Below are 27,565 nucleotides of genomic sequence, written 5' to 3' on the forward strand. Positions count from 1 at the left end.
ATCGTCTATACGAGAGCTGGTGTGTCACTCTGTGAGAAATATAAACATGTATAACTTTTGCTGTTATGCATTACAGCGACCTTACTATAAAAAAAGCTTCTTCAAACATAACCTCCGCCAGACTTTCTTTATAACCAGACTGAGAGCACTTACTTTTTGGATTAATAAATGTATGCAACCATTGAAAAGTAGAATTGCTTTCACATTTCTCATTAAGTACTGTACGCTTAAGAACTCACAAGCCTCACAAATACCATTACTATTTTATCTTTATCATTTGTGTTCTGGTATCTTTTGTTGTTGTTTTTTTGCATGGAGCTGTAATCAGCCAGAACTGCTGAACCAAGAAATCACTTAAATAGAACCTGTCTGGCAAAGTGAAGCTAAAAGATACCAAAAAGCAACACATCATGCCACAATCAAACAGCTGAGGAACAAATTCAATGACATCTATCAGTGTAGAAAGGGTTACAAAGGACTCCACTGATTATGCAAGAAGGAGTTGCAATCAGTCACAATTTGGCCCAGAAGTTGTTTGACAGCATCCCAGTGTGACTTGCAGAGGTCTTGAAATGAAAGGGCTCACACTGCAAATATTAACTCTTTGCATAAACTTAATGTAATTGTCAATAAAAGCCTTTGAAATACTTTGAAATCATACTTCAGTCTACCATAGAAACATTTGACAAAAACATTTAAAAACACTGAAGCAGCAAACTGCAAAAACCGATACTTGTTATTCTCAAAACTTTTGACCACGACCATTCTTTATAGTCTTTTAGATTTACTTAACTGTAACATGAGTCACATAATTATCTGATAATTAAGCAAAAAAAGGAAAGTTTTAATTAGTAGATCTGTATGTCACCTTTCATCTGTGGAGCACATCTCAAACTGTAGGTTTTTTAAAGTTCTCTTTATCAACATCCTTAGCATATACTATGAAGTACTTCATACTACACATTTCAGTCTGCTGACGGAGGAGCAAAAGAAAGGAAAAACCTCAACTCACAATGTTCAACCTCCATTTTTATTGAGAAAAAACAAAAAAAAAAAAAACTTGTCCTTTCAGCATGTTGATCAATCCAAGATGTGTACGGACAACCTGTTGCCTTACTCCACTTCTCACCAACTGCTGACCGCATCTGAAGCATCCGTGTTGCCAGCAATCGGGACTGAGGATGTTTTCCTGTAGTGTTCCTCTGAGGCTCGATGCATGATGATATCAGCACTTGATGAACTGGTGTGTGACCTCATATATTCCCACAGACTCACTAACTTTCTCATCGTAGTCTGTCCAGTCCTGAAATGTTTTATTAAAAAGTGAGCAAGTGATGTCCTCTAAAGAACTGTCTGGATTATTTGCAGATAAAGTGCAGTAATTTCCCAGAGATAAGTGACGATAAATAAAACGACATTACTTTATAACCACTGGAAATCAGTCACTCATTATCAAAAGACCTGCATCCTGCAGTGCTGAATAAACAGATGAAATTCTGATAAAAGGTCAAGTTTACTTTTCTGCAGTGAACAATTTGTTTCCCCTGTGCTTACTTTTTCTAGTAGGTTGATTTCAGGAAACGGCGTTCCAGACTCTGCTCCCTCTGCAGCGAAGCCAGCCTGGAGGAGGGGATTAGAATGAGACAGAGTCAGGGCATTATCATAGGGTTACCTAAAACACACTACCAAATATTTCAGATACTGTAGCACTGGCTTTATTATAAAACAACAGAAGAATAGAGACATGAAGATAGGGAGAGAGAGGTTCTAAGGGAGTTATAGGGGGCAGCCCAGATTTTTTATTTTTTTAATAGCATGTCTGAACCAATGAGCACTGAGATTAACCTCTCCAACAACTTCCTTTTATCTGAATCTGACCAAAATGGGCAGAGTTATTCCATCCTTATTCAGAATAGACCGACTGACTTGCTAAATTAGAATAAAACAAATAAGCCTCACAACTGGGTGACTGTCTTTGTTCCCCTTTGCTGGATAAAACATTTCTGCATGAGTTATCTGAGATCTCCTGAGGGTTAGGGTTAACAGTATTTCCTTATCAGATTTCATGTGAAAGCTAACCAAAAACAAAACAAAAAAAAGCCTCTGTCCACAGCTGGTGCAGGAGCACAAACAAAGCCAGCAGTTACTTATTAACCATGAAACTCTTAATTTAAAGTTTGGACTAAAAATGTTGGAACCTAAAAATATTTTTTTCCTATTACTCTGTTGATATTATTCATTCACATGTGTGAAAGCGGTTTTAATTCTGGACAAAAACTAATTAATATCCAACATCTGGATAACAGTGTTGGTGGATAGTGGATCTGGCTTAGTGAGTAAGGGTGCAAACACAGGGTCAAAAGACAGCAGCGGTCAAAGAGACTTATCACCTCCAGCTCATACTGTTAGTTATGGAAATAGGACAAAGATTCTCACTTGCGGCTGGAAGTCAACGGGCTCCAGACCTCGACACTCGAACTGTACCATCGTCTTAAAGCGTTCGCTGTCCTCGGCCTTCAACCCAGCATACATCAAGCACCATTAGAAAATTAGACACTGTAAAACCAACCTGAAAGCAGGCTGGGGATGTTTGCTTACTTTGTAAGGTGTGATTGTGTCTCCCAGAATATCTGTGAGGAAAAAGTTGACATTTCGTAAGTTTTAAGCTCAGCAAATTAAGCCAAATGTCATGTTAGGACCTACCGATGGAATTTTCCCTGCCACAGAGTTTACACTTCTGCACCATGCTGGCGCTGCCTCTTCCTCCCTTCAGTGGTGCGCTTTCCTATAAAGGCAAACACAGACTACAGGTGGTATATTCTGCACATCCATTTCTCTGAATGCATGGACAAAATGTTCCTCTCCTCCTTACCACCAGGGTAACATACTGCCATTTATCTGAGATCTCTCCACAGTTTCCACACTTCAGCTAAAATTAAGGCAAAACGAACAACGCGTGAGTGGTCTTTTTTTTTTTTAAGTGTACATGTTTCCTTATTTAGCGAGCATGTATCAGCATTAAACACAGTAAAACTATAAGAATGGTCGTAGGTAGATAGAGAAGAAAAGTGGAAGCTATATCAATATGTATGAAAACAGATTAGCATGTTAGCTTGTCATACCTTCAGGAACCAGCGGAAGTCGTCGCCCAATGGTCGAACATTGGTGACGTTCTCCAGGGTGGCTTTAAATTGAAGCCCAAATTTCTGCCATGCATGGGACAAAATAAGTGGTTAAAATTGACAGACTGGCGTAAAAACTGATGCAATGTTTACCCCAGAAACACCCAGCAGCAGTACATACCCCCATCTTGAAGCTTCACCACTGACAACTTCCTGAGGCGTTCAGGACAACCTCGGAAATTCTAACCATTAAAACCTTTTTTTTTTAAATTTTGACAGCTCATGCCAAGATTCTAATAGCGTACAAGTAAATGATAGGGATGGCTGCACCGTGCTTTGCAACTGACTTAATAAACTGTTATTTATATACAGCATAAAGCATCTAGATTCATTCTGTTGTCTGAGGCCAGGACAGCTTTTACAAGGTGCTCACTCCAGAGCAGAAAGCCAAGGCGGTCAAGGGCCAGTTTAACTTTGATCATCCAGGTATGAAAACACTGTGTGTGTGTGTGTGTGTGTGTGTGTGTGTGTGTGTGTGTGTGTGTGTGTGTGTGTGTGTGTGTGTGTGTGTGTGTGTGTGTGTAAAAAAACGGCCCCAAAAATCGGGCAGCAATAAACTGAATTTTTCAAAGATAATTATGTGGCTTTCTCATGTTGAGTCTTCCCAAAATATTTTTGGAGTCTGACTTTACACCCTCTGGGTCTTGCTTCCTTTCTGGGCTGATTTTAAATCTGCACCATCAGCAAGCCGTCCTCAGAGGCAGCTGCTGCCAGGCTCAAATTGAACACAACACCTGTTAAATGAACGCGATTCCTGGGTTACCAAAACGTGCAGAGAGGATGCCACGTGTCTGAGTGCACACTGATCCATGATAATGGAGGGGAAAAGTGTGACTAATCATAGCTGAGTTTTTTTTTTTTTTTCTTTTTCCTTCTTCCCACCCTCCTTGACCTCAGATGCCTTCGACAGTGAGCTGATCATGCAAACACTGAGACAGATCATGCAGGGGAAAACTGTCCAGATCCCAGTATACGACTTTGTCACCCATTCCAGGTGAGTGCCTCTTTCTTCACCATGCTGTTGAACAACAGCCATCATGTGATTTATTTGAGAAAAGAATCTTTTATACAGCTGGTAGTCAAGCACGTGTGGTGAAACTTGATTGTGTAATTAGTTGAGATTTGTGTGACACACATGTAAATACAGTCGCTCACAGAGAAGAGGCACCTTTTCTGTGTGTTCCAGGAAAGACGAGTTTGTTACGGTGTATCCGGCTGATGTGGTCCTGTTTGAGGGCATCCTCATGTTCTACTCGCAGGAAATCAGAGATCTGTTCCAGATGAAGCTGTTTGTTGACACAGATCCCGACACACGGCTGTCACGTCGAGGTGTATAGACTGATTTGGGTTGATGATCACTTAAGAACACTGTTAGAGCACTTTTGAGGAAAAGTACATGTGGACTGTTATATTGCATAGTGGCAGTGAAAGTGTTATTATTTTTTAAACATTGGTATACTCTTGTCTTATAAATATGTAAATGTGCTTTCTCTGTGTCTCTGTTTCAGTTCTGAGAGACATCAGTGAACGTGGTAGAGAGCTCGAGCAGGTGCTCACTCAGTACATCACTTTTGTGAAGCCGGCCTTTGAGGAGTTCTGTTTACCTGTGAGTGATGCGCTTATCTTTTCTTGTTAGAATGCTAAACCAGGATGAGCAGCACCATTCTAGGTAAACACTGATTGGAAACGAGAAATATTGTTGCCATTCCATCATTTGTCCACTAGAGAGCACCGACTGCTCTATCAACTTTAAGTGGGTATATCTTGGCTGCAGTGCTTCATGATCAAATTGAGTGACTCTTTATAAAAAGTTTTTTTTCTACTTGTATACTACATTTGTTATACTAAAGTACTGGACTGCCTGTATTGGGCTCTTTAATGATAAGAACATCTTATTTCTGCTAGACGAAGAAATACGCAGATGTTATTATTCCACGAGGAGCAGATAATCTTGGTAAGGCCAAAATAATTATTATTGTGATTAAGGCTGCTTGGTTTCCCATGTCTGAACTACAAATGCAACATTTATAAAACTTTACCCAGCTGTGTCTCCTCTTTCAGTGGCCATCAACTTGATAGTACAGCACATCCAAGACATTCTGAATGGCGGACCAAGCAAGCGTCATAATGGCTGCATGAATGGCCACAGCACACCACGGCAGCGGCGGGCCTCCGAGTCGAGCAGCCGGCCTCACTGACCCCATCACACCTCTCTTCACAGAGCGGAGAGGGGTGTGGGAGGTCGCGCTGTAAGTAATGCCTGTTGGCACCACTGTATTTAAAAGAGAAGAAGAAGAAATGCAAAGAGAATTGAAATGCCTTTTTATTATCATGACTACTCTTGTTATTGGTTATTTCATTGTAATAGTTCAGAATTAAATTTTATTTTGTCATGAGGATAAAGAGAAGCTCTTGTGATGATGAGGTCATTGGTTTAAAAAAAAAAAAAAAAAAAAGATCAATGCATTTTCTCCCCCTGCCTCTTTTTTTTTCTTTTTCTTTTCTTCATGTATCCCCTGCTGCTCCATGAAAGTTCATGCTTTTAATGAATAAAAATGGGGAATTCCCTACTTTTCTATGTCTGATAAAACTTGAACTCCCGACTCGTTGGGGGAATAACTTGTTTATGGTTCTAAGAAGATGTGAATTTGACCAGTCTGATAAATCAGGTGCACTCTGGATGGATTTGTACTGACAATCTAGTGAGTGTTTCCTATCATTTTCAGTGTTTTATGGTGTCCACACCTTCATTTGTTTTTATATCTGTAACAGAAAACACTCCCACCCCACCCTGTATCAGTTACTCTGTGCAAAATAACACAACTACCAGATCAATGAAGCTAAACGCCAGAGAGTTCAACTGACCGCTCTGTATCTAGTAAAACTGTTAATTATGGGCTTGGTTGTCCTCTCTAAATGGCTCATTCACACATTGTAATGGCTGAAGCTCACACAGGTATTATTTGAAGTGACAGATTTTGATTTGTGAGTAAAATGTGAAAATCTGTAAATGACTTTCCTGTGTCTATACTGCTCTCTGATCTAGACTGTGCTCACATTCACGTGGACACAGCCCTGTTGAGTCAAAGCTGGCATGTGTATACTCAGGTTGATGATGCCAATGGATTTAAAATGCCAGAAAACAATGTAATAGAGCACTACAGCAATATCACTTAACCCAGGTGTGTGGCCATTAACCACCGAGATCTACCACAATGCCTCTGTGAAGATGCCTCAGGTTAACGTGTACAGTAAGTGTCCACACTTGCAGTTTCCACTATGAGGTTACAATAGAAAACAGCTGATTCCATTTTTTTATGTTTAATTGAATGATTTGTACTGTATGCTGAATAGACAAAGATTTGTTTGGTGATTTATAATTGAATGGTCAATAAACTGATGCAGTTTATGTATCTGAAGGGTGATTATTTGTAATTTTAACTGGAATTTTGGGAATGTGTACTTTCATGCATTGGATATGGAGAAACTAGGTGGCACAAGTGCCTCCTGGTTTAGCAAAGATGCTAAAAATATATATTTTTTACTGATTTTGTTGTAGTTAATAAATGGCCATAAGCAGAACCAGCCCAAGCCTTGAAGGGGCACTAAGCAAAATTTGATTTGGGACCCCCTTATATCACTTCATTGTCCCCTGAGCCTAACCATTATTAATGCTGGAGGGTTAAAGTTGAATATTAATTATTTTGGAATGCGTCACTGTTTCAATGTCATGTGCATAAACCCACTGAAAAACAATGCATTTCAATATGATACACATTGTAAAACTATCATGTCACTGTCATGTTCTTGACATTGAGGAGGGTGGGGCAAATATCAGTGCATGCCATATCCAATCTAGAGGGCAAAGCCTTTTTAGGAAATATGTGATTTATGCACCTAATTACAGACTAGTAAATAAGCCATTTGTAATTATATAAATAATAAGCATACAGAATTGCTGAGCATCAATAAAATAATATCATACACAATAAACTAGGAATCAAACATTAAACAAAAGAAAAATGAAAGTCCTAAAACTAAAAACGCTGGGTCATAAGCCCAGGACCATGACAGTAAGATAAAAGCAAAACGTATATTACAGTATTTCACAACCGCTAAAACACTAAACCCCATTCTCTAAATCAAATCCACAGTAGCCTAAATGGACTTTTCTAATCACGCACCCTTTTGGCCAAAACGTGAACATAGTTCATGCACTGAGCTACATCCGGTGCAACTCAATCACCGTAACAGGGAGCACATTCTCAGTCACTAAACACACTTCACACATATGTTGCCAAACCGTAAACACTGGCAGCAGAATGCGAACACAACTCCAACACTGCTGTCAGCTCTTACACACAATGCAATGCGGGGAAATTATTTCTCTAGTCCGCATTTTATGTATTTAACAGCTGTGCATATGATATAATCAATAACAGAGGCACGGCACTGATTACCCCCCCCCCACACACACACACACACACACAAAAAGGCGCTCCAGGGCGCGCTTTCGAGAACGCGCTCGATCGCGACTGTTTATATTTGAATCGTATCATCTGACGACAGGTAGCTAAAGATGGAGAGGCAAAAAGAAAACGGAGGAGGGAGAAGTTTAAAAAAGGGATAAAAAAATTGTTGGGATGAAAAAAAAAAAAGCTTTTCAAAGTGGTTTAAACACAGTCGGTAATTTATGTCAGTGTATCACTACAGAAAATTTGTTGAGCATTGGGTGCTGCACTGTTACATTTTATTACATTGTTATACTTTTTTTTTTGTGATTGAGCTGATCATCTGCTGTAATATGTGCAATAAAATAAAATACACCTCAGAAAGTATGTACAGGGGTTGGACAATGAAACTGAAACACCTGTCATTTTAGTGTGGGAGGTTTCATGGCTAAATTGGACCAGCCTGGTGGCCAGTCTTCATTAATTGCACATTGCACCAGTAAGAGCAGAGTGTGAAGGTCCAATTAGCAGGGTAAGAGCACAGTTTTGCTCAAAATATTGCAATGCACACAACATTATGGGTGACATACCAGAGTTCAAAAGAGGACAAATTGTTGGTGCACGTCTTGCTGGCGCATCTCTGACCAAGACAGCAAGTCTTTGTGATGTATCAAGAGCCACGGTATCCAGGGTAATGTCAGCATACTACCAAGAAGGACGAACCACATCCAACAGGATTAACTGTGGATGCAAGAGGAAGCTGTCTGAAAGGGATGTTCGGGTGCTAACCCGGATTGTATCCAAAAAACTTAAAACCACGGCAGAATTAAATATGCACCTCAACTCTCCTGTTTCCACCAAAACTGTCCGTCGGGAGCTCCACAGGGTCAATATACACGGCCGGGCTGCTATAGCCAAACCTTTGGTCACTCGCGCCAATGCCAAACGTCGGTTTCAATGGTGCAAGGAGCGCAAATCTTGGGCTGTGGACAATGTGAAACATGTATTGTTCTCTGATGAGTCCACCTTTACTGTTTTCCCCACATCCGGGAGAGTTACGGTGTGGAGAAGCCCCAAAGAAGCGTACCACCCAGACTGTTGCATGCCCAGAGTGAAGCATGGGGGTGGATCAGTGATGGTTTGGGCTGCCATATCATGGCATTCCCTTGGCCCAATACTTGTGCTAGACGGGCGTGTCACTGCCAAGGACTACCGAACCATTGTATCCTGAAGGCGGTGCCGTGTATCAGGATGACAATGCACCAATACACAGCAAGACTGGTGAAAGATTGGTTTGATGAACATGAAAGTGAAGTTGAACATCTCCCATGGCCTGCACAGTCACCAGATCTAAATATTATTGAGCCACTTTGGGGTGTTTTGGAGGAGCGAGTCAGGAAAGGTTTTCCTCCACCAGCATCACGTCGTGACCTGGCCACTATCCTGCAAGAAGAACGGCTTAAAATCCCTCTGACCACTGTGCAGGACTTGTATATGTCATTCCCAAGACAAATTACGCTGTATTGGCCGCAAAAGGAGGCCCTACACCATACTAATAAATTATTGTGGTCTAAAACCAGATGTTTCAGTTTCATTGTCCCACCCCTGTAGCTGCACCCCTGGTTGTAATAAACCTAAAACACTGAAAATCCTCAATCCAACTGGGGAGCGGGGAAGTGGAAGGTGTTTGACCAGGGAGAATATATTGGAGGCAATGGAGCACGCATGTGACGATGTTACTGTAGAGTCCTGTCAAGGCTGGATTCGGCACACACGGGGGTTCTCCCCTGTTGCCTGCCACGGAGGCGCATTGCTTGTGACGTGGATGAGGTCCTCTGGCTGGACCTTGCACACAGACATGATGGTGCAGACTGAATCTGCGTCCTACACTGCTGTGCTTTTCATTTGTTTTTGTTTGTTTTTTTTATTACTTTATTTATTTTGTCTACATTCAGCACTGTCATGTCACTCTGACTATGGCAGTGTTTTGTGTTCACACTTTAAGTAAACAGTTTCTGTTGACTACATGCCCTGGATGCTGTGTCTTAAATTATTTGATGTAGTGTGTAACAGATGGTCACTGTGAATAGATTTATTACTTGCTGTGTGTGTGACTTGACCCCAGTGTTTGGTTTTGTACACAGGTCACTGTTTATTGCAGTGATCATTTGATTTTGACAGGAAAGTATGGACTTGGGAAATTAGCTTGAGTTTTTAGATTACGGTTTAAGGTGTTTAAGGTTTTGGGAAAATGGGTGGTGGACTCAGGAAATGTGTTAGCAGTTCAGAAATACTGTAATTAGAAACACACTGAGGACAGTGACACAGGCTGACAGGTTGTTTTTTTATAGAGATATAGCGACATGATAACTACCATACCAAGTCAGCTAGTGATAGCTAACTAGGTTGGGAGTTGGTTGCCAACTAAAAGTGGTGTAATTGCTCATGGAAACATACCTTTTTTTGTTTGTTTGTTTTTCTTCCTATAATCTTATTCTTTTCCTCCTCTCTGTCTCAGAGGGACAGGTCCTTTCTGTCACATTTATGTTTTGTAGCTTCATCCACAAATGACCATAACTGACTGACCATCAGATCACCTGGAGCACTGCTTATGCGCATGGCTGCCCAAACTGAATGTACGCTGCCACACACAGTCACTTAGCAAGTGGCCTGCTCATTAAATTAGTATTGTTACAATTGTACAAATCTGAAGAGGTGGAATAGTTTCTTCTTTCTTTAGGACACTGGCAAGTTAAAAAAAAAGTTTCATCACAAATGTGGGTGAGCTTGGGGGCCCCCTGGTGGTTTCTCTACCCCTGGTTGTCTCTTCTCTTCTCTTCTCTTCTCTTCTCTTCTCTTCTCTTCTCTTCTCTTCTCTTCTCTTCTCTTCTCTTCTCTTCTCTTCTCTTCTCTTCTCTTCTCTTCGTCTCTGTGTTTGTGTATTCTAGTCTTAGTTCTGTTACTGTCTGTTTTTTTTTCTGTGTTTAGTGTTATATGAGTTTAGATTTTCGGACGAAAGGAACACGGGGACTCCTAAAATTACGACCCAACACAATCTGCGTCCTACTCTCACCTATGCTCATAGGCTTTGGGTAGTGACTAGAAAAAATGAGAATACAAATGCAAGCGGCAGAAATGAACTTCCTCCAAAGGGGGGGACCAAAATTCTTTATAAAACTCTGCTGGAAAACCATCTGGGCCTGGGGCTTTATTATCTGGGAGATGCTGTATTGCTTCATAAAATTCAGATGATGGAAAAGGCGAAGCATTAGTTCATCATTTCGTTTAGGTAGATTTATATTATTACAGTTTTTCTCATTTGTTTACACGCAAATACTCATACTTGAGACAAAATGACCACAAATTGTAACTCATGCACCAACCTTCTGAACCAATTCTGCTAAACTACAAGCACAATTCCTGCTTTACACTGAAATTGCAGTTCTAAAACACACTTTTTTCAAAAAACTACACACAATTTTCTGCATTTGGCACAATTTTCATGAAGAAAACCTCTTGTTTTCACAAGGAACACATTGCCATTCAAAATTCTAAGTTAGTTGCCCTACTATGCACACTGACTCATCACACGGGCAAACACCTGTCACACTGTCTTACAATTAGCAATCGGAGCTTTAGCATAAAAGGGCAACAGGTGAGCTCTTCTGTTTTGGAGCAATGGATGCCAACACTGGAAACAGAGGCAGAGCCAGAGCCAGAGCAGTGAGAGGAAGAGGAGGAAGACGGGGAAGGCCAAGGACCATAATCTCTGATGAGATCCGTGCCACTTTGGTTGACCAATGTGGTCAACCATGGACTAACAATGAGGGAAGCTGGGCAAAGAGTACAGCCAAATTTCAGCTTTACACTGTAGCATCCATCATCCGGACTTTCCAAAATGAGAATAGGTAAGAAATCTACAATCACTAGAAAACTGCAGCACTGTGTATCAATACAGTACTCAATGCATACAGTAGTACAGTATTGCCTGTGGACTGTTCCGTAATACTGTAAAAATAAAGTATGTTCCAAGTATTTGGGAAATGCATTCCTACTTTGTATTACTAAACAGTATTTACAGTAGTCTGTTATTTGTATTGCAGAACTGAAAGATTACCAACACAAGGTGGATGGGAACGTCCTCTGTCTCCTGAACAGGAAACTGAAATCATGAACACAGTCCTAGAAAATAATGCTATAACATTACAGCAAATACAAAGAAGACTAATAGAGAATAATGAGATATTTCAAAATATTGATCGGGTAAGCTTATCAGTGCTGGACCGTGTCTTGCACAGGAATAATCTGAGGATGAAGGAGGCCTACGGGGTGTGATTTGAACGCAATTCAGAAAGAGTCAAAGAATTGTGATATAACTATGTGCAAGTAAATCCTATACAATCCCACAATTGATGCATCCTCTCAACACTGTATGAACTACCGTATTTTTCGGACTATACGTCGCTCCGGAGTATAGGTCGCACCAGCCAAAAAACGCATAATAAAGAAGAAAAAAACATATATAGGTCGCACTGGACTATAAGTCGCACTTTTTTTTGGGGGGGGGGGGGGGGGGTGTTGATAGAATCCGAGACCCAGAGCAGAAATTCCATCTTGAACGGCAATTTAAAATAATAATGGATTAAAGAACAGGACGAACACGGTTACGCCTACGTTATGCTAACGTAACACATTCAGCTACATGACGCACAACGAACACGTGTTCGGTATGTTAACGTAACATTAAGTTATTCAGATAACCATAGCAGAAAGAACATACAAGTTAACCAAACCATCAATCCATTGAATTCTTCATCCTCGGTGTCACTTCTAAACAATTCCGTACACTCCGTAGACGAAGCGCCGCTTCCTCTTCTGTGTCGCGTTAGTCAGACTCGTCGTCAGCTGCAGTTCCAATTATTCCAGCCTTTCTGAATCCCAACAGGATGGTTTGGTTGTCACTGAAGCCCATGTTTTCTTGATCCATCCAATGACTTCCAGGAAAGTTGGGCGGCGCATTCTCCCAGTTGCCGTTAAGCTGTGCTCTCCGTCCATCATCCACTGCGCCCACAGGTTACGCAAGACTGTCTTAAAGCTGCAGTTCACGGAGATGTCAAGTGGCTGGAGTATTTTGGTTCATGTGTTATAAATGTCACATATACGTCGCTCCGGAGTATAGGTCGCACCCCCAGCCAAACTATGAAAAAAAGTGCGACTTATACTCCGGAAAATACGGTACACATATTTCAGTACTGTAATCATAATAATTGTGCTTCACAATAGTGACCGCTCCATGTCTATTTCTGATATTGTCATGTGTGTTACAGAGAGTCCTTGAGCTAGAGGTGGCTGCAGTGGAGCACTCGTTAATCTTCATTGATGAGGTTGGATTTAACCTCACAAAAAGACGAAGGAGGGGAAGGAATATCTTCGGCCAGCGTACCATTGTTGAAGTCCTTGGCCAGCACGGAGGGAACATCACAATGTGTGCAACAATTACCCAACACGGTATCATCCATCACCATGCTACCCTTGGCCCCTACAACACTGCCCATCTGATCACATTCCTGGACACCCTACACAACACACTCATTCCACCAGATCAGACAAACGGCTCAAGGCAGCTCGGGTACGTTGTCATTTGGGACAACATAAGTTTCCATCAGGCTGCTCTGGTTCATGACTGGGTCACTGTCCACCCATGCTTTTCAGTTGTTTATCTCCCTCCAGATGGAAAGTGTATGACCTAAATCTAGCATATGAGGCAGCATAGGCAGATTGTAAAGATTTAATTCTTTTTTTGCTCTAATTCTAACACAGAATGTTTTCTTTATTTTTCTTATGCGAGCAGTAAGATATTATTCTGCCCCACATTACTGCCTTTCCTGCTTCCCAAAGAACACATGGTGATATTCCAGGCAGATCATTATTTTCTAAATACATTGCCTACACCTTTTTGAAATAATTAATGAAATCTTGTTCTTTAAGTAATGATGTATTAAATCTACAGTTCCTAATCAGTGGTGTGACTCTTTCCTGTGTCAGAGAGAGAGAGACAGCAGTGCATGATCACAGACACTCAGATTCATAGGATGAATCTGAGTGTCTGTGATATCCATCATCATGGAGCTGCTAACTAAAAAGCAGTCTCAGCGAGAGTGAGTAATGTACTGGTGAGAAAAAAAAAGTATAATCCCTCAGAATGGGGTGATGTGAACGCCAAGCATCGCAAAGACCAAAATCCTTCATGTACTGTTTAAGAAGGTCTGCATTAAATACCAGGCTGAAGTCTCCTCCTATTATAAGTGTGGTGTCAGTGTGATCAGCCAGTGAAGTGAAGAAAGCATAAAAGAAAGAGGGGTCATCAACATTTGGTCCGTATATGCTAGCAATGCATCAATCTATATTCTGAATAGTTAAATTAAGTATTATAAATCTACCTTCTGGGTCTGATGTAGTATTTCTAATGGTGAAGTTTATCTTTTTGTGAATCAATATGGCTACACCTCTTTGTTTGGAGTTGTAGCAGGCTGAGTACATGTGAGGGAACTGTGGAGAGGAGTGTGTGTGTGCAGATGTTCTGGACACATGTGTCTCCTTTGGAAACACAACGTCAGTCTGTAAATCATTTCACCGATTAATAATTTTCATCCTCTTTACCCTCGAACCAACTCTGCGTACAACCCATGAGACAAACCTCAGTGTGTTCATGTTTACACTAGCTTGTGAAGTGTTGTGTTCACTAGAGATGTGTGCACGCGCACGTGTCCTACATGACGTGTGTATCTTGTATGACACTTTGTGTGTGTGCTGTATGTCCGTGTGGCAAAACATGTTGGGTGCACAAAGAGAAGAGATAACAAAACAACAATGCTCCATGCTGAGTGAGGAAGAATTAGAAAAAGGCATTGTTGTGTACACAGATCACCTGTTAGATCAGTACAGCCAGGGGGTGGTTTTCTGGTCACGGTAAAGGTGTGCGTTCACACCGGGCGCAGCTATATACTTTTTGAGGTGTATGCGGACACATTTTTAGCAACCCCCCCCCCCCGCCCCGCACGCACGCACGCACGCACACAGACTGCAGACTGTCTTTAAAGCACTTTGAAAAGCTTGTTTTCATCCCAACAACATTTTTATCCTTCTCCCGTTTTCTGTTTTGTGCCTCAGACAGCTTTCTGTTGTGCTACCTGTCGTCAGATGCTACGATTCAAATGAAAACAGTCGCGAACGAGCGCGTTCTTGAAAGCGCCCTGGAGTGCCTTTTGTGAACGTGTGTGTGTGTGTGTGTGTGTGGTGGTGGTGGAAGCAGCACAGGGTACACTAATTAGCGCCGTGCCTCTTATATCATATACACAGCTGTTAATTACAGAAAATGCAACTACAGAAATATTTTCCCCACTTCGCTTTGGCGCCCCCCTCTTGCGCGGCATAGACTCACGGAGAGGCTGAAACTCCTTGTGGAGAATTTCCAGAAAGGCGAGCGCCGAAACTGGACAGTTTCTTGTCTATGGACTCCAAAATATCCACCATATCGCTTGTGGAGAAGCTATCTCTGGGGAATCTTCGGGGCGCCTCCTCTTGATGGACGGAGCTCCTTTATTGCCTTAGGGAGTCGGGTCTTGTCTGGTTTACCCATGACGACTTGCTCGAAACACTCGTCAATATAAGTCCGCAGACTGTCCAGGTCCTCTTGCCGTCCTCCAGTGCGCTTCAGTTAGTGACTATCTAGCTAATATCAATTTTATAGCCTTTTCAATTCAATTTTTCAATTCAATTTTATTTATATAGCGCCAAATCACAACAAACTGTCGCCTCAAGGCGCTTTGTATTGTGGGTAAAGACCCTACAATAATACAGAGAAAACCCAACAGTCAAAAACGACCCCCTATGAGCAAGCACTTGGCGACAGTGGAAAGGAAAAACTCCCTTTTAACAGGAAGAAACCTCCAGCAGAACCAGGCTCAGGGAGGGGCAGTCATCTGCCGCGACCGGTTGGGCTGAGGGGAGAGAAAGACATGCTGTGGAAGAGAGCCAGAGATTAATATCAATTAATGATTAAATGCAGAGTGGAGTATAAACAAAGTAAATAAGGTGAATGAGAAACAGTGCATTATGTGAACCCCCCAGCAGACTAGGCCTATAGCAGCATAACTAAGGGATGGTTCAGGGTCACCTGATCCAGCCCTAACTATAAGCTTTATCATAAAGGAAAGTTTTAAGCCTAATCTTAAAAATAGAGAGGGTGTCTGTCTCCCGAATCCAAGCTGGAAGCTGGTTCCACAGAAGAGGCGACTGAAAACTGAAGGCTCTGCCTCCCATTCTACTCTTAAGTATCCTAGGAACCACAAGTAAGCCAGCAGTCTGAGAGCGAAGTGCTCTGTTGGGGTGATATGGTACTATGAGGTCTTTGAGATAAGATGGTGCCTGATTATTCAAGACCTTGTATGTGAGGAGAAGAATTTTAAGTTCTATTCTAGATTTAACAGGGAGCCAATGAAGAGAAGCCAATATGGGAGAAATCTGCTCTCTCTTTCTAGTCCCTGTCAGTACTCTAGCTGCAGCATTTTGGATCAGCTGAAGGCTTTTCAGGGAGCTTTTAGGACAGCCTGATAATAATGAATTACAATAATCCAGCCTAGAAGTAATAAATGCATGAATGAGCTTTTCAGCATCACTCTGAGAAAGGATGTTTCTAATTTTAGAAATATTGCGCAAATGCAAAAAAGCGGTCCTACATATTTGTTTAATATGTGCATTGAAGGACATATCCTAGTCAAAAATGACTCCAAGATTTCTCACAGTGTTACTGGAGGTTAAAGTAATGCCATCCAGAGTAAGTATCTGGTTAGACACCATGTTTCTAAGATTTGTGGGGCCGAGAACAAGAATTTCAGTTTTATCTGAATTTAGAAGCAGGAAATTAGAGGTCATCCAGGCCTTAATATCTTTAAGACATTCCTGCAGTTTAACTAATTGATGTGTCATCTGGCTTTATTGATAGGTAAAGCTGAGTATCATCTGCATAACAATGAAAATTGATGCAGTGCTTTCTAATAATACTGCCTAAGGGAAGCATGTATAATGTAAATAAAATTGGTCCTAGCACAGAACCCTGTGGAACTCCATAATTAACCTTAGTGTGTGAAGAAGACTCCCCATTTACATGAACAAATTGGAGTCTATGAGATAAATATGATTCAAACCACTGCAGTGCAGTACCTTTAATACCTATAGCAAGCTCTAATCTCTGTAATAAAATGTTATGGTCAACAGTATCAAAAGCTGCACTGAGGTCCAACAGGACAAGAACAGAGATGAGTCCACTGTCAGAGGCTGTAAGAAGATCATTTAAGATAAGATAAGATAAGATAGATAAGATAGTGTTTATTTGTCACATGCACAGTTATACACAGTACAATGCACAGTGAAATGTATTTTGTACCTGCAACCATATATACACACACATATAAATAAGAAGAATAAAAATAAAAAAAGTAATTCACACTATACACTATACTCTATATACTATACACTATACACACTTTTATAAATTATAATATTTACATTGTGCAATAATGGTCCAGTTAGGGCTCAGAGTTGAGCAGACGGATGGCTTGTGGGTAAAAACTCTTCTTCAACCTTTCAGTCTTAGCCCTCAGGCAGCGGTAACGCCGGCCTGATGGGAGCAGGGAGAAGAGAGAGTGTCCGGGGTGGCTGGGCTGTTTTAGGATCTTCATGGCCCTCAGCCTGCACTGCTTGGTGTAAATGTCCTGCAGGTTGGGGAGGGTGGTTCTGATGGTCCGTTCAGCTGAACGAACCACCCTTTTTAGGGCCATGAAGTCCTGCTTGGTGCAGTTTCCCATCCAGGTGGTGATGCTCCCACGCATGATGCTCTCGATGGTGCAGGTGTAAAAGTTCCTGAGCACCTTGAGTGGGAGCTTGAAGTCTCTCAGCCGCCTGAGGAGGTAGAGACGCTGTCTGGCCTTCTTCACAGTGATGTTTATGTGATGAGTCCAGGACAGGTCCTGTGAGATGGTCACTCCCAGGTATTTGAAAGTGTCCACTCTTTCCACCTCAGCACCACTGATGACAAGTGGATGGTAGTCCCTCTGCTGCTTCCTGCTGAAGTCCACGATCAGTTCCTTCGTTTTGCTGACGTTGAGCAGGAGGTGGTTCTCCTGGCACCAGTTCTCCAGGCGGGAGACCTCTCTCCTGTAGGCTGTCTCCTCATTTGTAACCTTCACTAATGCTGTTTCTGTACTGTGATGAATTCTGAAACCTGACTGAAACTCTTCAAATAAACCGTTCCTCTGCAGATGATCAGTTAGCTGTTTTACAACTACTCTTTCAAGAATCTTTGAGAGAAAAGGAAGGTTGGAGATTGGCCTATAATTAGCTAAGACAGCTGGGTCAAGTGATGGCTTTTTAAGCAGAGGTTTAATTACAGCCACCTTGAAGGTCTGTGGTACATAGCCAACTAATAAAGACTGATTGATCATTTTTAAGATTGAAGCATCAATAATTGGAAAGACTTCTTTGAACAGTCTAGTAGGAATGGGATCTAACAAACATGTTGCTGGTTTGGAGGAAGTAACTATTGAAGTTAACTCTGAAAGATCAACTGGAGCAAAAGAGTCTAAACAAATACCAGCAGTGCTGAAAGCAGCCGAACATGAAGAATAATCTTTGAGATGGTTATGAATAATTTTTTCTCTAATGTCTAAAATTTTATTTGTAAAGAAATCCATGAAGTCACTACTAGTTAACGTGAAAGGAATACTCGGCTCTACAGAGCTCTGACTCTTTGTCAGCCTGGCTACAGTGCTGAAAAGAAACCTGGGGTTGTTCTTATTTTCTTCAATTAATGATGAATAGTAAGATGTCCTAGCTTTACGGAGGGCTTTTTTATAGAGCAACAAACTCTTTTTCCAGGCTAAATGAGCATCTTCTAATTTAGTGAGACGCCATTCCCTCTCCAGCTTTCGGGTTATCTGCTTTAAGCTGTGCGTTTGTGAATTATACCACGGAGTCAGGCACTTCTGATTTGAAGCTTTCCTTTTCAGAGGAGCCACAGTATCCAAAGTTATACGCAGTGAGGATGTAAAACTATTGACGAGATAATCGACCTCACTGGGAGCAGAGTTTAGGTAGCTGCTCTGCACTGTGTTGGCACATGGCACTGAAGAGCATAACAATGAAGGAATTAGATCCTTAAACTTAGTTACAGCACTTTCAGAAAGACTTCTACTGTAATAAAACTTATTCCCCACTGCTGTGTAATCCATTAAAGTAAATGTAAATGTTACTAAGAAATGATCAGACAGGAGGGGGCTTTCAGGGAATACTGTTAAGTCTTCAGTTTCTATGCCATATGTCAGGACAAGATCCAGAGTATGATTAAAGTGGTGGGTGGGCTCCTTTACATTTTGAGAGAAGCCAATTGAATCTAACAATAGATTAAATGCAGTGTTGAGGCTGTCATTCTCAGCATCTACATGGATGTTAAAATCACCCACTATAATTATTTTATCTGAACTGAGCACTAAATCAGATAAAAAGTCAGAGAAATCAGACAGAAACTCTGAGTAGGGACCAGGTGGACGATAGATAATAACAAATAAAACAGGTTTTTGATTTTCCCAATTAGGATGGACAAGACTAAGAGTCAGGCTTTCAAAAGAATGAAAACTTTGTCTGGGTCTTTGATTAATTAATAAGCTGGAATTGAAGATTGCAGCTAATCCTCCTCCTCGACCTGTGCTTCGAGCATTCTGACAGTTACTGTGACTCGGGGGTGTTGATTCATTTAAACTAACATATTCATCCTGCTGTAACCAGGTTTCTGTAAGGCAGAATAAATCAATACGTTGATCAATTATTAAATCATTTACTAATAGGGACTTGGAAGAGAGAGACCTAATGTTTAACAATCCACATTTAATTGTTTTATTTTTTGGTGCAGTTGATGAAGCTGTATTATTTATTGTTTTTGAATTTTTATGCTTAAATAGCTTTTTGCTGATTTTAGCTTTGGTTTTTGGTGGTCTGGGAGCAGGCACCGACTCTATGGGGATGGGGTTTTGGGGGGATGGCAGGAGGAGAGAAGCTGCAGAGAGGCGTGTAAGACTGCAACTCTGCTTCCTGGTCTCAACCCTGGGTAGTCAGTTTTTAGGAGGGTTAATAAATTTGGCCAGATTTCTAGAAATGAGAGCTGCTCCATCCAAAGTGGGATGGATGCCGTCTCTCCTAACAAGACCAGGTTTTCCCCAGAAACTTTGCCAATTATCTATGAAGCCCACGTCATTTTTTGGACACCACTCAGACAGCCAGCGATTCAAGGAGAACATGCGGCTAAACATGTCGCTCCATGTCTGATTGGGGAGGGGCCCAGAGAAAACTACAGAGTCCGACATCGTTTTTGCAAAGTTACACACCGAGTCAATATTAATTTTAGTGACCTCCGATTGGCATAACCGGGTGTCATTACTGCCGACGTGAATAACGATCTTACCAAATCTACGATTAGCCTTAGCCAGCAGTTTCAAATTTCCATGAATGTCGCCTGCTCTGGCCCCTGGAAGACATTTGACTATGGTCGCCGGTGTCTCTAGCTTCACGTTTCTCAAAACAGAGTCGCCAATAACCAGAGTTTGTTCCTCGGCGGGTGTGTCGCAGAGTGGAGAAAAACGGTTAGAGACGTGAACAGGTTGGTGGTGTACCCGGGGCTTCTGCTTAGGACTACGCTTCCTCCTCACCGTCACCCAGCTGGCCTGTTTTCCCTGCTGCTCGGGATCTGCTGGGGGGGAGCTAACGGCGGCTAAGCTACCATGGTCCGCACCCGCTACAGGGGCCTGGCTAGATGTAGGATTTTCCAGGGTGCGGAGCCGAGTCTCCAGTTCAGAAAGCCTGGCCTCCAGAGCTACAAACAGACTACATTTATTACAAGTACCGTTACTGCTAAAGGAGGCCGAGGAGTAACTAAACATGTGACACCCAGAGCAGGAAAGTGCAGGAGAGACAGGAGAAGAAGCCATGCTGGTAGTGAGTCGGCTAAGGGCTAAGCTACTAGCTGAGCTAAGCTAGCGAATTTCTAAAAACAAATAAAGTGAGTAATGTGAATACAGGTGATTCAGCAAAGAGTATGCTATTTAAAGTAGGTGAAGATTACACTAAAATATGTTATTATCCAGATAAATCGAGTTATACAGATATAACAGCTAACAGACAGCAAAACACTGTGCTCCGAAACAGGAACAGGAAGTGATACAATCACTCATCTTTAAAGTTGTCTATAACTAAGCTGGCAAAAAATATTAACTTCACTAGAATGTTTAACAATCAATGGTTCAGCTCGAGACTGCCGAGATTCACGTTGAAGTCTCGCGTTACTACAGCATAGTCTTTAGGTGCTTTACTTTTTACTGAGGTACATCACCATGGTAACTGTACTGGCAGTCGGTCGGTGACAGAATGTAATGACGTCACTAATATGTAACGATGTAACGAAACATCAAAGGTGGCAACATTCTTTATTCTGGTTCTAAAGTCTGTAGATACTGCTGCAAACTCAGACAAGAGATAAAGGGGTTTGAATCGAGATTCACTTGTTCAGATAAAGATTCAGGAGAGAAAAGTAAGTAAAAAAAAACAATCCATGTAAAATATTCTAAACCACACAACCCACATTTCCAAAACATACTGGCCTTCATTTTAACATATAAATAACTTGCAAAACATTTGAATCTTGTACGTAAATGCAAATACTATAAATCCAACATATCTAATCAAATCAGTTACTGAGGCATTCTGTTTTTTTGATAAAATGGTGCAACAAATTTACGCTTGGAGAAAATTTGACCAATGTATACTCATTTAGAATTTGATTCTTTTCTAAATGCCTCCAGTACTGATGTTGAGCCCCTTTTCTCACCACTGTATTGTTGTCGTTTACAGATCCAAAAACCAAGATGCCAAAGAGAAAGACCAACGGCAAAAAGAAGATCAAAGTTGAAGGAGTGAGGGTCGCTGAGCTGCCCCATCCTTCCAGGATCTCAGCTGATGATCCATGCATGGTCAGAGGACAAAAGCAGAAGTTCTCGGATGATGATGAGGGATCATCCAGACCAGCAAAAAAAATTAAACTTTTTCACCACGTGCACAGTGACGAGGAGCAAGCATCCTCCTCTGTGGAAACCAGTAAAGGTAGGCTCATTTACTGAGAAAGCATTAGATTAAATGTACAGATGGACATCTAGGTTTCAGATATTTGTGTCTGAGTGTCTAGTTTGGATAACTGCAATGGCAGAAGATTGTTCCAACAGAAACTCACTGGCACAAAGCAGATTTCATGCACTCAAATGGTGCAACAAATTTACGCTTGGAGAAAATTTGACCAATGTATACTCATTTAGAATTTGATTCTTTTCTAAATGCCTCCAGTCCTGATGTTGAGCCCCTTTTCTCACCACTGTATTGTTGTCATTTACAGATCCAAAAACCAAGATGCCAAAGAGAAAGACCAACGGCAAAAAGAAGATCAAAGTTGAAGGAGTGAGGGTCGCTGAGCTGCCCCATCCTTCCAGGATCTCAGCTGATGATCCATGCATGGTCAGAGGACAAAAGCAGAAGTTCTCGGATGATGATGAGGGATCATCCAGACCAGCAAAAAAAATTAAACTTTTTCACCACGTGCACAGTGACGAGGAGCAAGCATCCTCCTCTGTGGAAACCAGTAAAGGTAGGCTCATTTACTGAGAAAGCATTAGATTAAATGTACAGATGGACATCTAGGTTTCAGATATTTGTGTCTGAGTGTCTAGTTTGGATAACTGCAATGGCAGAAGATTGTTCCAACAGAAACTCACTGGCACAAAGCAGATTTCATGCACTCAAATGGTGCAACAAATTTATTCTTGGAGAAAATTAATTTGACCAATGTATACTCATTTAGAATTTGATGCCTTTCTAAATACCTCCAGTCCTGATGTTGAGCCCCTTTTCTCACCACTGTATTGTTGTCATTTACAGATCCAAAAACCACAATGCCAAAAAGAAAGACCAACGGCAAAAAGAAGATCAAAGTTGAAGGAGTGAGGGTCGCTGAGCTGCCCCATCCTTCCAGGATCTCAGCTGATGATCCATGCATGGTCAGAGGACAAAAGCGGAAGTTCTCGGATGATGATGAGGGATCATCCAGACCAGCAAAAAAAATTAAACTTTTTCACCACGTGCACAGTGACGAGGAGCAAGCATCCTCCTCCGTGGAAACCAGTAAAGGTAGGCTCATTTACTGAGAAAGCATTAGATTAAATGTACAGATGGACATCTAGGTTTCAGATATTTGTGTCTGAGTGTCTAGTTTGGACAATTGCAATGGCAGAAGATTGTTCCAACAGAAACTCACTGGCACAAAGCAGATTTCATGCACTCAAATGGTGCAACAAATTTATTCTTGGAGAAAATTAATTTGACCAATGTATACTCATTTAGAATTTGATGCCTTTCTAAATGCCTCCAGTCCTGATGTTGAGCCCCTTTTCTCACCACTGTATTGTTGTCATTTACAGATCCAAAAACCACAATGCCAAAAAGAAAAACCAACGGCAAAAAGAAGATCAAAATTGAAGAAATGAGGGTCGCTGAGCTGCCCCATCCTTCCAGGATCTCAGCTGATGATCCATGCATGGTCAGAGGACAAAAGCGGAAGTTGTCAGATGATGATGAGGGATCATCCAGACCAGCAAAAAAAATTAAACTTTTTCACCATGTGCACACTGATGGGGAGCAAGCAATTTTAGAGATCTCCACTGATGTAAAAGAAAAGGTGTGCAAGAGGAAAGCCACGGGTGATGGAAAAGAGTCACCCCCAAAGAAACCCAAACGTAGCACCAAAAAAATAGTGGCTGCAAAAAGGCGTAAGTAGCAAGCAACTTTGCTTCCATGTTAAGGTGAAGAATATAATTAATATTTAGGGTACAGGATAGAATAATTCATGTTATAGCTGTATTAAAACAAAATCTGTGTCTGTCTGTTCAGGTGAATTTAAAGCCAAATATGTTGAGAAGGACGAACTTGGAGAAGGAGGGTGTGGAACAGTGTTTGCTGGCTACAGGAAAGAAGATAAATTTCCAGTAAGTATTTTCAGGTATTCTCAGGTATAAGAGCATGTGTGTTTTTATTTTCCATGCTGGTTGCTGGTGATTAATTTTTATACAATTTAAAGTTTGTTAAATTTTCATATTCTTGAGGCCGTGGCTGCTTTCAGTGAGTGAAACGTAAATTAATATTAGTGAGGCAGAAATCTGGAGCTTTCTGCTCAGAAAGCTCCAGATTTCTGGAAATGCTAACCAATGCTCTGTTTGTGTCTTTTAGGTCGCTATCAAACACATTCCAAGGAGTAATGTCCACTGCAAAGTAAAGGTCAGTATGCAACACTTAAATCTGTTATACATCATTGCACTGTGGAACGATTGTCTGTTCCTCATCATCCACTTTGTTGCCATGTTTCAGGATGAGAATGGGAAGCGCATCTCTGTGGAAGTGGCTACTATGCTCAAACTTACACCTGAAACACCACGATCAGGGAGGACATCAGCAGCCGTGTCCTTGCTGGATTGGTTCGATTTGCGCAAGGAGCTGATCCTGGTGATGGAGAGACCTGTCCCTGCTGTGGACCTATGGGAATACATCGAGGAAAATGGAGGTACTTTAACAGAGGAGACAGCCAAGGTAAGTTTCCTGGAAGAGCCTTATACTGTACAGCATTGAATCAAAGCACAGAGTATAACAGAAATGTTAATCCACTGACTCATCGTAATTTATCATCTTTCCAGGCCATTCTAAACAACTGATTGAGGCTGCAAAAGAACTCGAGGATAAAAACATCTTTCACCGGGACATCAAGATTGAGAACATTCTGATTGAGACCGGCTCAGATGTGCCTCGTGTTCGCCTAATTGACTTTGGAATGAGCTGCTTTTTTAAGAAACGCTCATGGTACCGCATTTTTCTGGTAAGATATTCTGTTCCTCCTTCTCTTCACAGATGCACCAATCTGGGCCTTTTTGTTTTGACTCCTTAAAAATGCATATAATGCCAACATAAGCTTTCATTCTTATATCAGAACAAGAGTTGAAATAAGGGCCAACCTAACAAAAGAAATTATAATTGTGTATGTTTTTTAGGCACACCTTCTTACTGCCCTCCAGAATGGTACCTCCGCCAGTACTATAGGCCTGGACCCACCACAGTGTGGCAGCTGGGAGCGGTGTTGTATGAAACACTCCATGCAAGACCCTTCTTTGATACAATACTGGTCCTCAACGAGCTCTTAGAAATTAGCGAGGAGCTGTCTGAAAGTAAGAAAAATTCACACTTCAACATTCACTTATCACTTGGATCACTGGAACTGTTGTCCTCATCTCTCTTCTTCTTTCTTTGCAGACTGCCAGGATTTCTTGAAAATGTGTTTAGACCTGGACCCCAAAAGGCGCCCGATACTGGAGGACCTCCTGCTTCACCGCTGGTTCAGGTGAACGGCCATACATATAGACAACAAAATGTTTTTGACAGAAAAAGATTGATGCTATTTAATTGGACTAGTCTAAATTTCACTCAAATTGCCCAGTACCAGTCAAAAGTTTAAACTGGGACTTTACATCAATCGTCATTTTCTGTCCTGGAACTCTTGTAACCCCCCAGCCATCCAGGGAAAGGGGGATCTCTCTTTGAATTGCCTTTCCCGAGGTTTCTTCCTATCAGTCAGGGGAGTTTTTCCTCGTCTTCAGAGAGAGCTTGGGCTGGTCAGGAGTTCCATCAAGTTATTCTACTGATTTATTAATGTTATTTGATTATTAATATTATTTGATTATTAATAACCGAATGTTGGCTCTGGTTATTAATAATCAATTAACAAATAAACTGTAGAAATCAGAATACTTGTAATAAACTTAAAAAATTTGAGGATTCTTTTATATTACATTTTATTTATTTATGTATTTTTTACACATGGTGTAAAAATGTATCTCTCTTCTAGAGAGATACATTTGCGCACTCATGTACACACATGTAAGCCTAATCAAGCCTTCTAATTTTATTGGGATTTTTGAATCTTTGGATCTGAGTTTTTATTTTGTTCTACCATGGCAACTAAAAAATCAGAGCTGCACAATAAGCACCAACTGTTGTATTCTAACCCTAAGGTTGTAACTACTTCCTGCTCAATCATCGAGTCCACCTTCATACTGATGTTAATGAAGAGCATTTATTTTTTCATAATCAAGTGATATAATCTTCAAAGAACACTGAAAACTGAAATGAAATTAAGAATTTCAACGAATCATTTTCATTACAGACACATGGATTTTCATTCATTCAAATATATGTAACTCAGACTGCATTGTGACATTTTAGTCACCTCTAACCATACTCTCCCACTAAAGAACTTATAAACAAACAAAAAACTATGTCATATCCATGACATTGAGGAAGGTGGGACAAGGATCAGTGTGTGCCATATCCAATCTAGAGGGCATAGGCTTTTTAGGAAATATGGGATTTATGCACCTAATTACAGACTAGTAAATAAGCTGTTTGTGTATATATATATATATATATATTATATATATATATATATATATTATATAATTATTATTCAGCATACAGAAATTGCTGAGCATCTGTAAAATAATATCAAACACAAGTGGTCACCAATTGGGCCCAGTGCTAAAAGAAGTGCTGTAAATATGTTATTACACTGCTATACCACAAAATGGCGTGATGGCACCCCAAGAGCACAAATGAGCCATAAAAGTGAGATCCACTAGTCTATCCATGCAACTGACCACAGTGTGAAACAAGAAAGCGCTGTCTCCACAGAAACAGTGAGTAACCAGTCCAGAATTAAACCACTACAGCTCACAAAGCACAGTTATTTCTGAACATGCATGCGCAAATAAAGTCAAGATATGCCCAGCTAGCGGGCGCTGCCACCGGTCTGGTCGGGTGAAAAGGGAGCTGAGCGTCAATCTACGTCCCTACCCTCACCTATGGCTACGAGCTTTGGGTAGTGACCGAAAGAATAAGATAAGGAACACAAGAGGCAGAATGAGCTTCCTCTGAAGGGTGGCTGGACTCTGCCTTAGAGATAGGGTGAGGAGTGCGGGCATTTGGGAGGGGCCAGTGGCACAAAAAGGGGGTATGCACTATATGCAATGCATAGGGGCGCCGCACACGAGGGGGGCGCCAAAACGATGTGGGAAATATTCTGTAGTTGCATTTTCTGTATTTAACAGGTGTGCATATGACATGATCAATAACAGAGGCGCTGTGCTGATTAGGCGCCCCTGTGCTCCTTCACCTCCCCTCCTCCTGTCCCATTTAAAGACAGTCGGTAAGTTATGTCATAGAAGTCTTGTATTTTATAAGTCCATGAATAAGTGATCTGCACACATGAACACAGTAAACGTTGAGAGGATGCGGATGGTGCGTTTTGTGCGTGTGTGTAATGTTCTAGCTAGCGGTTGATCGCAAGGCGCCGCGCCGGGCTGAGACGCTTCACTTTCGCAGCTCTGCTGTCACTGCATTTAGCAAACAGGAGCTGCTTTTATCGCTGCTTGCGCCTGTATTATTTCACTGCAATTTAAAATCTACCACAGCGCAGGGAAAGTTCACAGTGTGCACATTTGATATCCCTAAGGTCATGCGCACTTGATTTCACGGCTGCAGAAATCGAAATGACAACCAGCATGAATGAGGAGAAGTAAGAAGAAAAACGGAGATCAAATGAAAATTTTAGGCATGATCATCACTGACAAGTTTTTTCCACGCCTCCACTGTCTGTGTGGTTTTACTGGCTGTGCAGAGAATGTCAGCTGCTATTTTTTCCTTACATCAGCTGTAGCCACCAGAACGATCACTATAATCACAATC

The 27,565-nt window shown here is 41.3% G+C and overlaps 3 protein-coding genes across 3 annotated transcripts; 2 read left to right on the forward strand and 1 right to left on the reverse strand.

Moving 5' to 3' along the window:
* Positions 1-1,008: 1,008 nt before the first annotated feature.
* Positions 1,009-3,349, reverse strand: czib (CXXC motif containing zinc binding protein). The gene is made up of 8 exons (XM_030751405.1): positions 3,304-3,349; positions 3,123-3,206; positions 2,873-2,929; positions 2,704-2,785; positions 2,599-2,630; positions 2,437-2,514; positions 1,555-1,620; positions 1,009-1,303 (listed from the first exon to the last, which is right to left on the reverse strand). The coding sequence occupies exons 1-8, from the start codon at positions 3,307-3,309 to the stop codon at positions 1,226-1,228; spliced, it is 483 nt and encodes a 160-aa protein (XP_030607265.1). The 5' UTR covers positions 3,310-3,349; the 3' UTR covers positions 1,009-1,225.
* Positions 3,350-3,527: 178 nt separating this feature from the next.
* uck2b (uridine-cytidine kinase 2b) lies at positions 3,528-6,591 on the forward strand. Its single transcript, XM_030751403.1, has 6 exons — positions 3,528-3,608; positions 4,080-4,176; positions 4,369-4,511; positions 4,691-4,788; positions 5,088-5,136; positions 5,244-6,591. The coding sequence occupies exons 2-6, from the start codon at positions 4,103-4,105 to the stop codon at positions 5,378-5,380; spliced, it is 501 nt and encodes a 166-aa protein (XP_030607263.1). The 5' UTR covers positions 3,528-3,608; positions 4,080-4,102; the 3' UTR covers positions 5,381-6,591.
* Positions 6,592-21,013: 14,422 nt separating this feature from the next.
* LOC115795996 (serine/threonine-protein kinase PKH2-like) lies at positions 21,014-25,562 on the forward strand. Its single transcript, XM_030752171.1, is given in 10 exon segments — positions 21,014-21,269; positions 21,590-21,838; positions 22,125-22,373; positions 22,664-22,912; positions 23,203-23,550; positions 23,672-23,766; positions 24,008-24,055; positions 24,146-24,368; positions 24,469-24,993; positions 25,079-25,562. Coding segments are annotated over 9 exon segments (2,064 nt in total). The 5' UTR covers positions 21,014-21,269; positions 21,590-21,603; the 3' UTR covers positions 25,171-25,562.
* The last annotated feature ends 2,003 nt before the right edge of the window (positions 25,563-27,565 follow it).

This window comes from Archocentrus centrarchus, chromosome 17 (genome assembly GCF_007364275.1).
Source record: "Archocentrus centrarchus isolate MPI-CPG fArcCen1 chromosome 17, fArcCen1, whole genome shotgun sequence".
NCBI classification, from domain to species: domain Eukaryota; kingdom Metazoa; phylum Chordata; class Actinopteri; order Cichliformes; family Cichlidae; genus Archocentrus; species Archocentrus centrarchus.

Coding starts and splice junctions, on each gene's coding strand:
- czib (XM_030751405.1), bottom strand. Junction 2,930..3,122: donor ACTTCCGCTGGTTCCTGAAG/GTATGACAAGCT, acceptor CCTTAATTTTAG/CTGAAGTGTGGAAACTGTGG. Junction 2,786..2,872: donor GGCAGTATGTTACCCTGGTG/GTAAGGAGGAGA, acceptor TTGCCTTTATAG/GAAAGCGCACCACTGAAGGG.
- uck2b (XM_030751403.1), top strand. CDS start 4,103: ATGCAAACACTGAGACAGATCATGCAGGGGAAAACTGTCCAGATCCCA. Junction 4,177..4,368: donor GACTTTGTCACCCATTCCAG/GTGAGTGCCTCT, acceptor TGTGTGTTCCAG/GAAAGACGAGTTTGTTACGG. Junction 4,512..4,690: donor CACACGGCTGTCACGTCGAG/GTGTATAGACTG, acceptor TCTCTGTTTCAG/TTCTGAGAGACATCAGTGAA.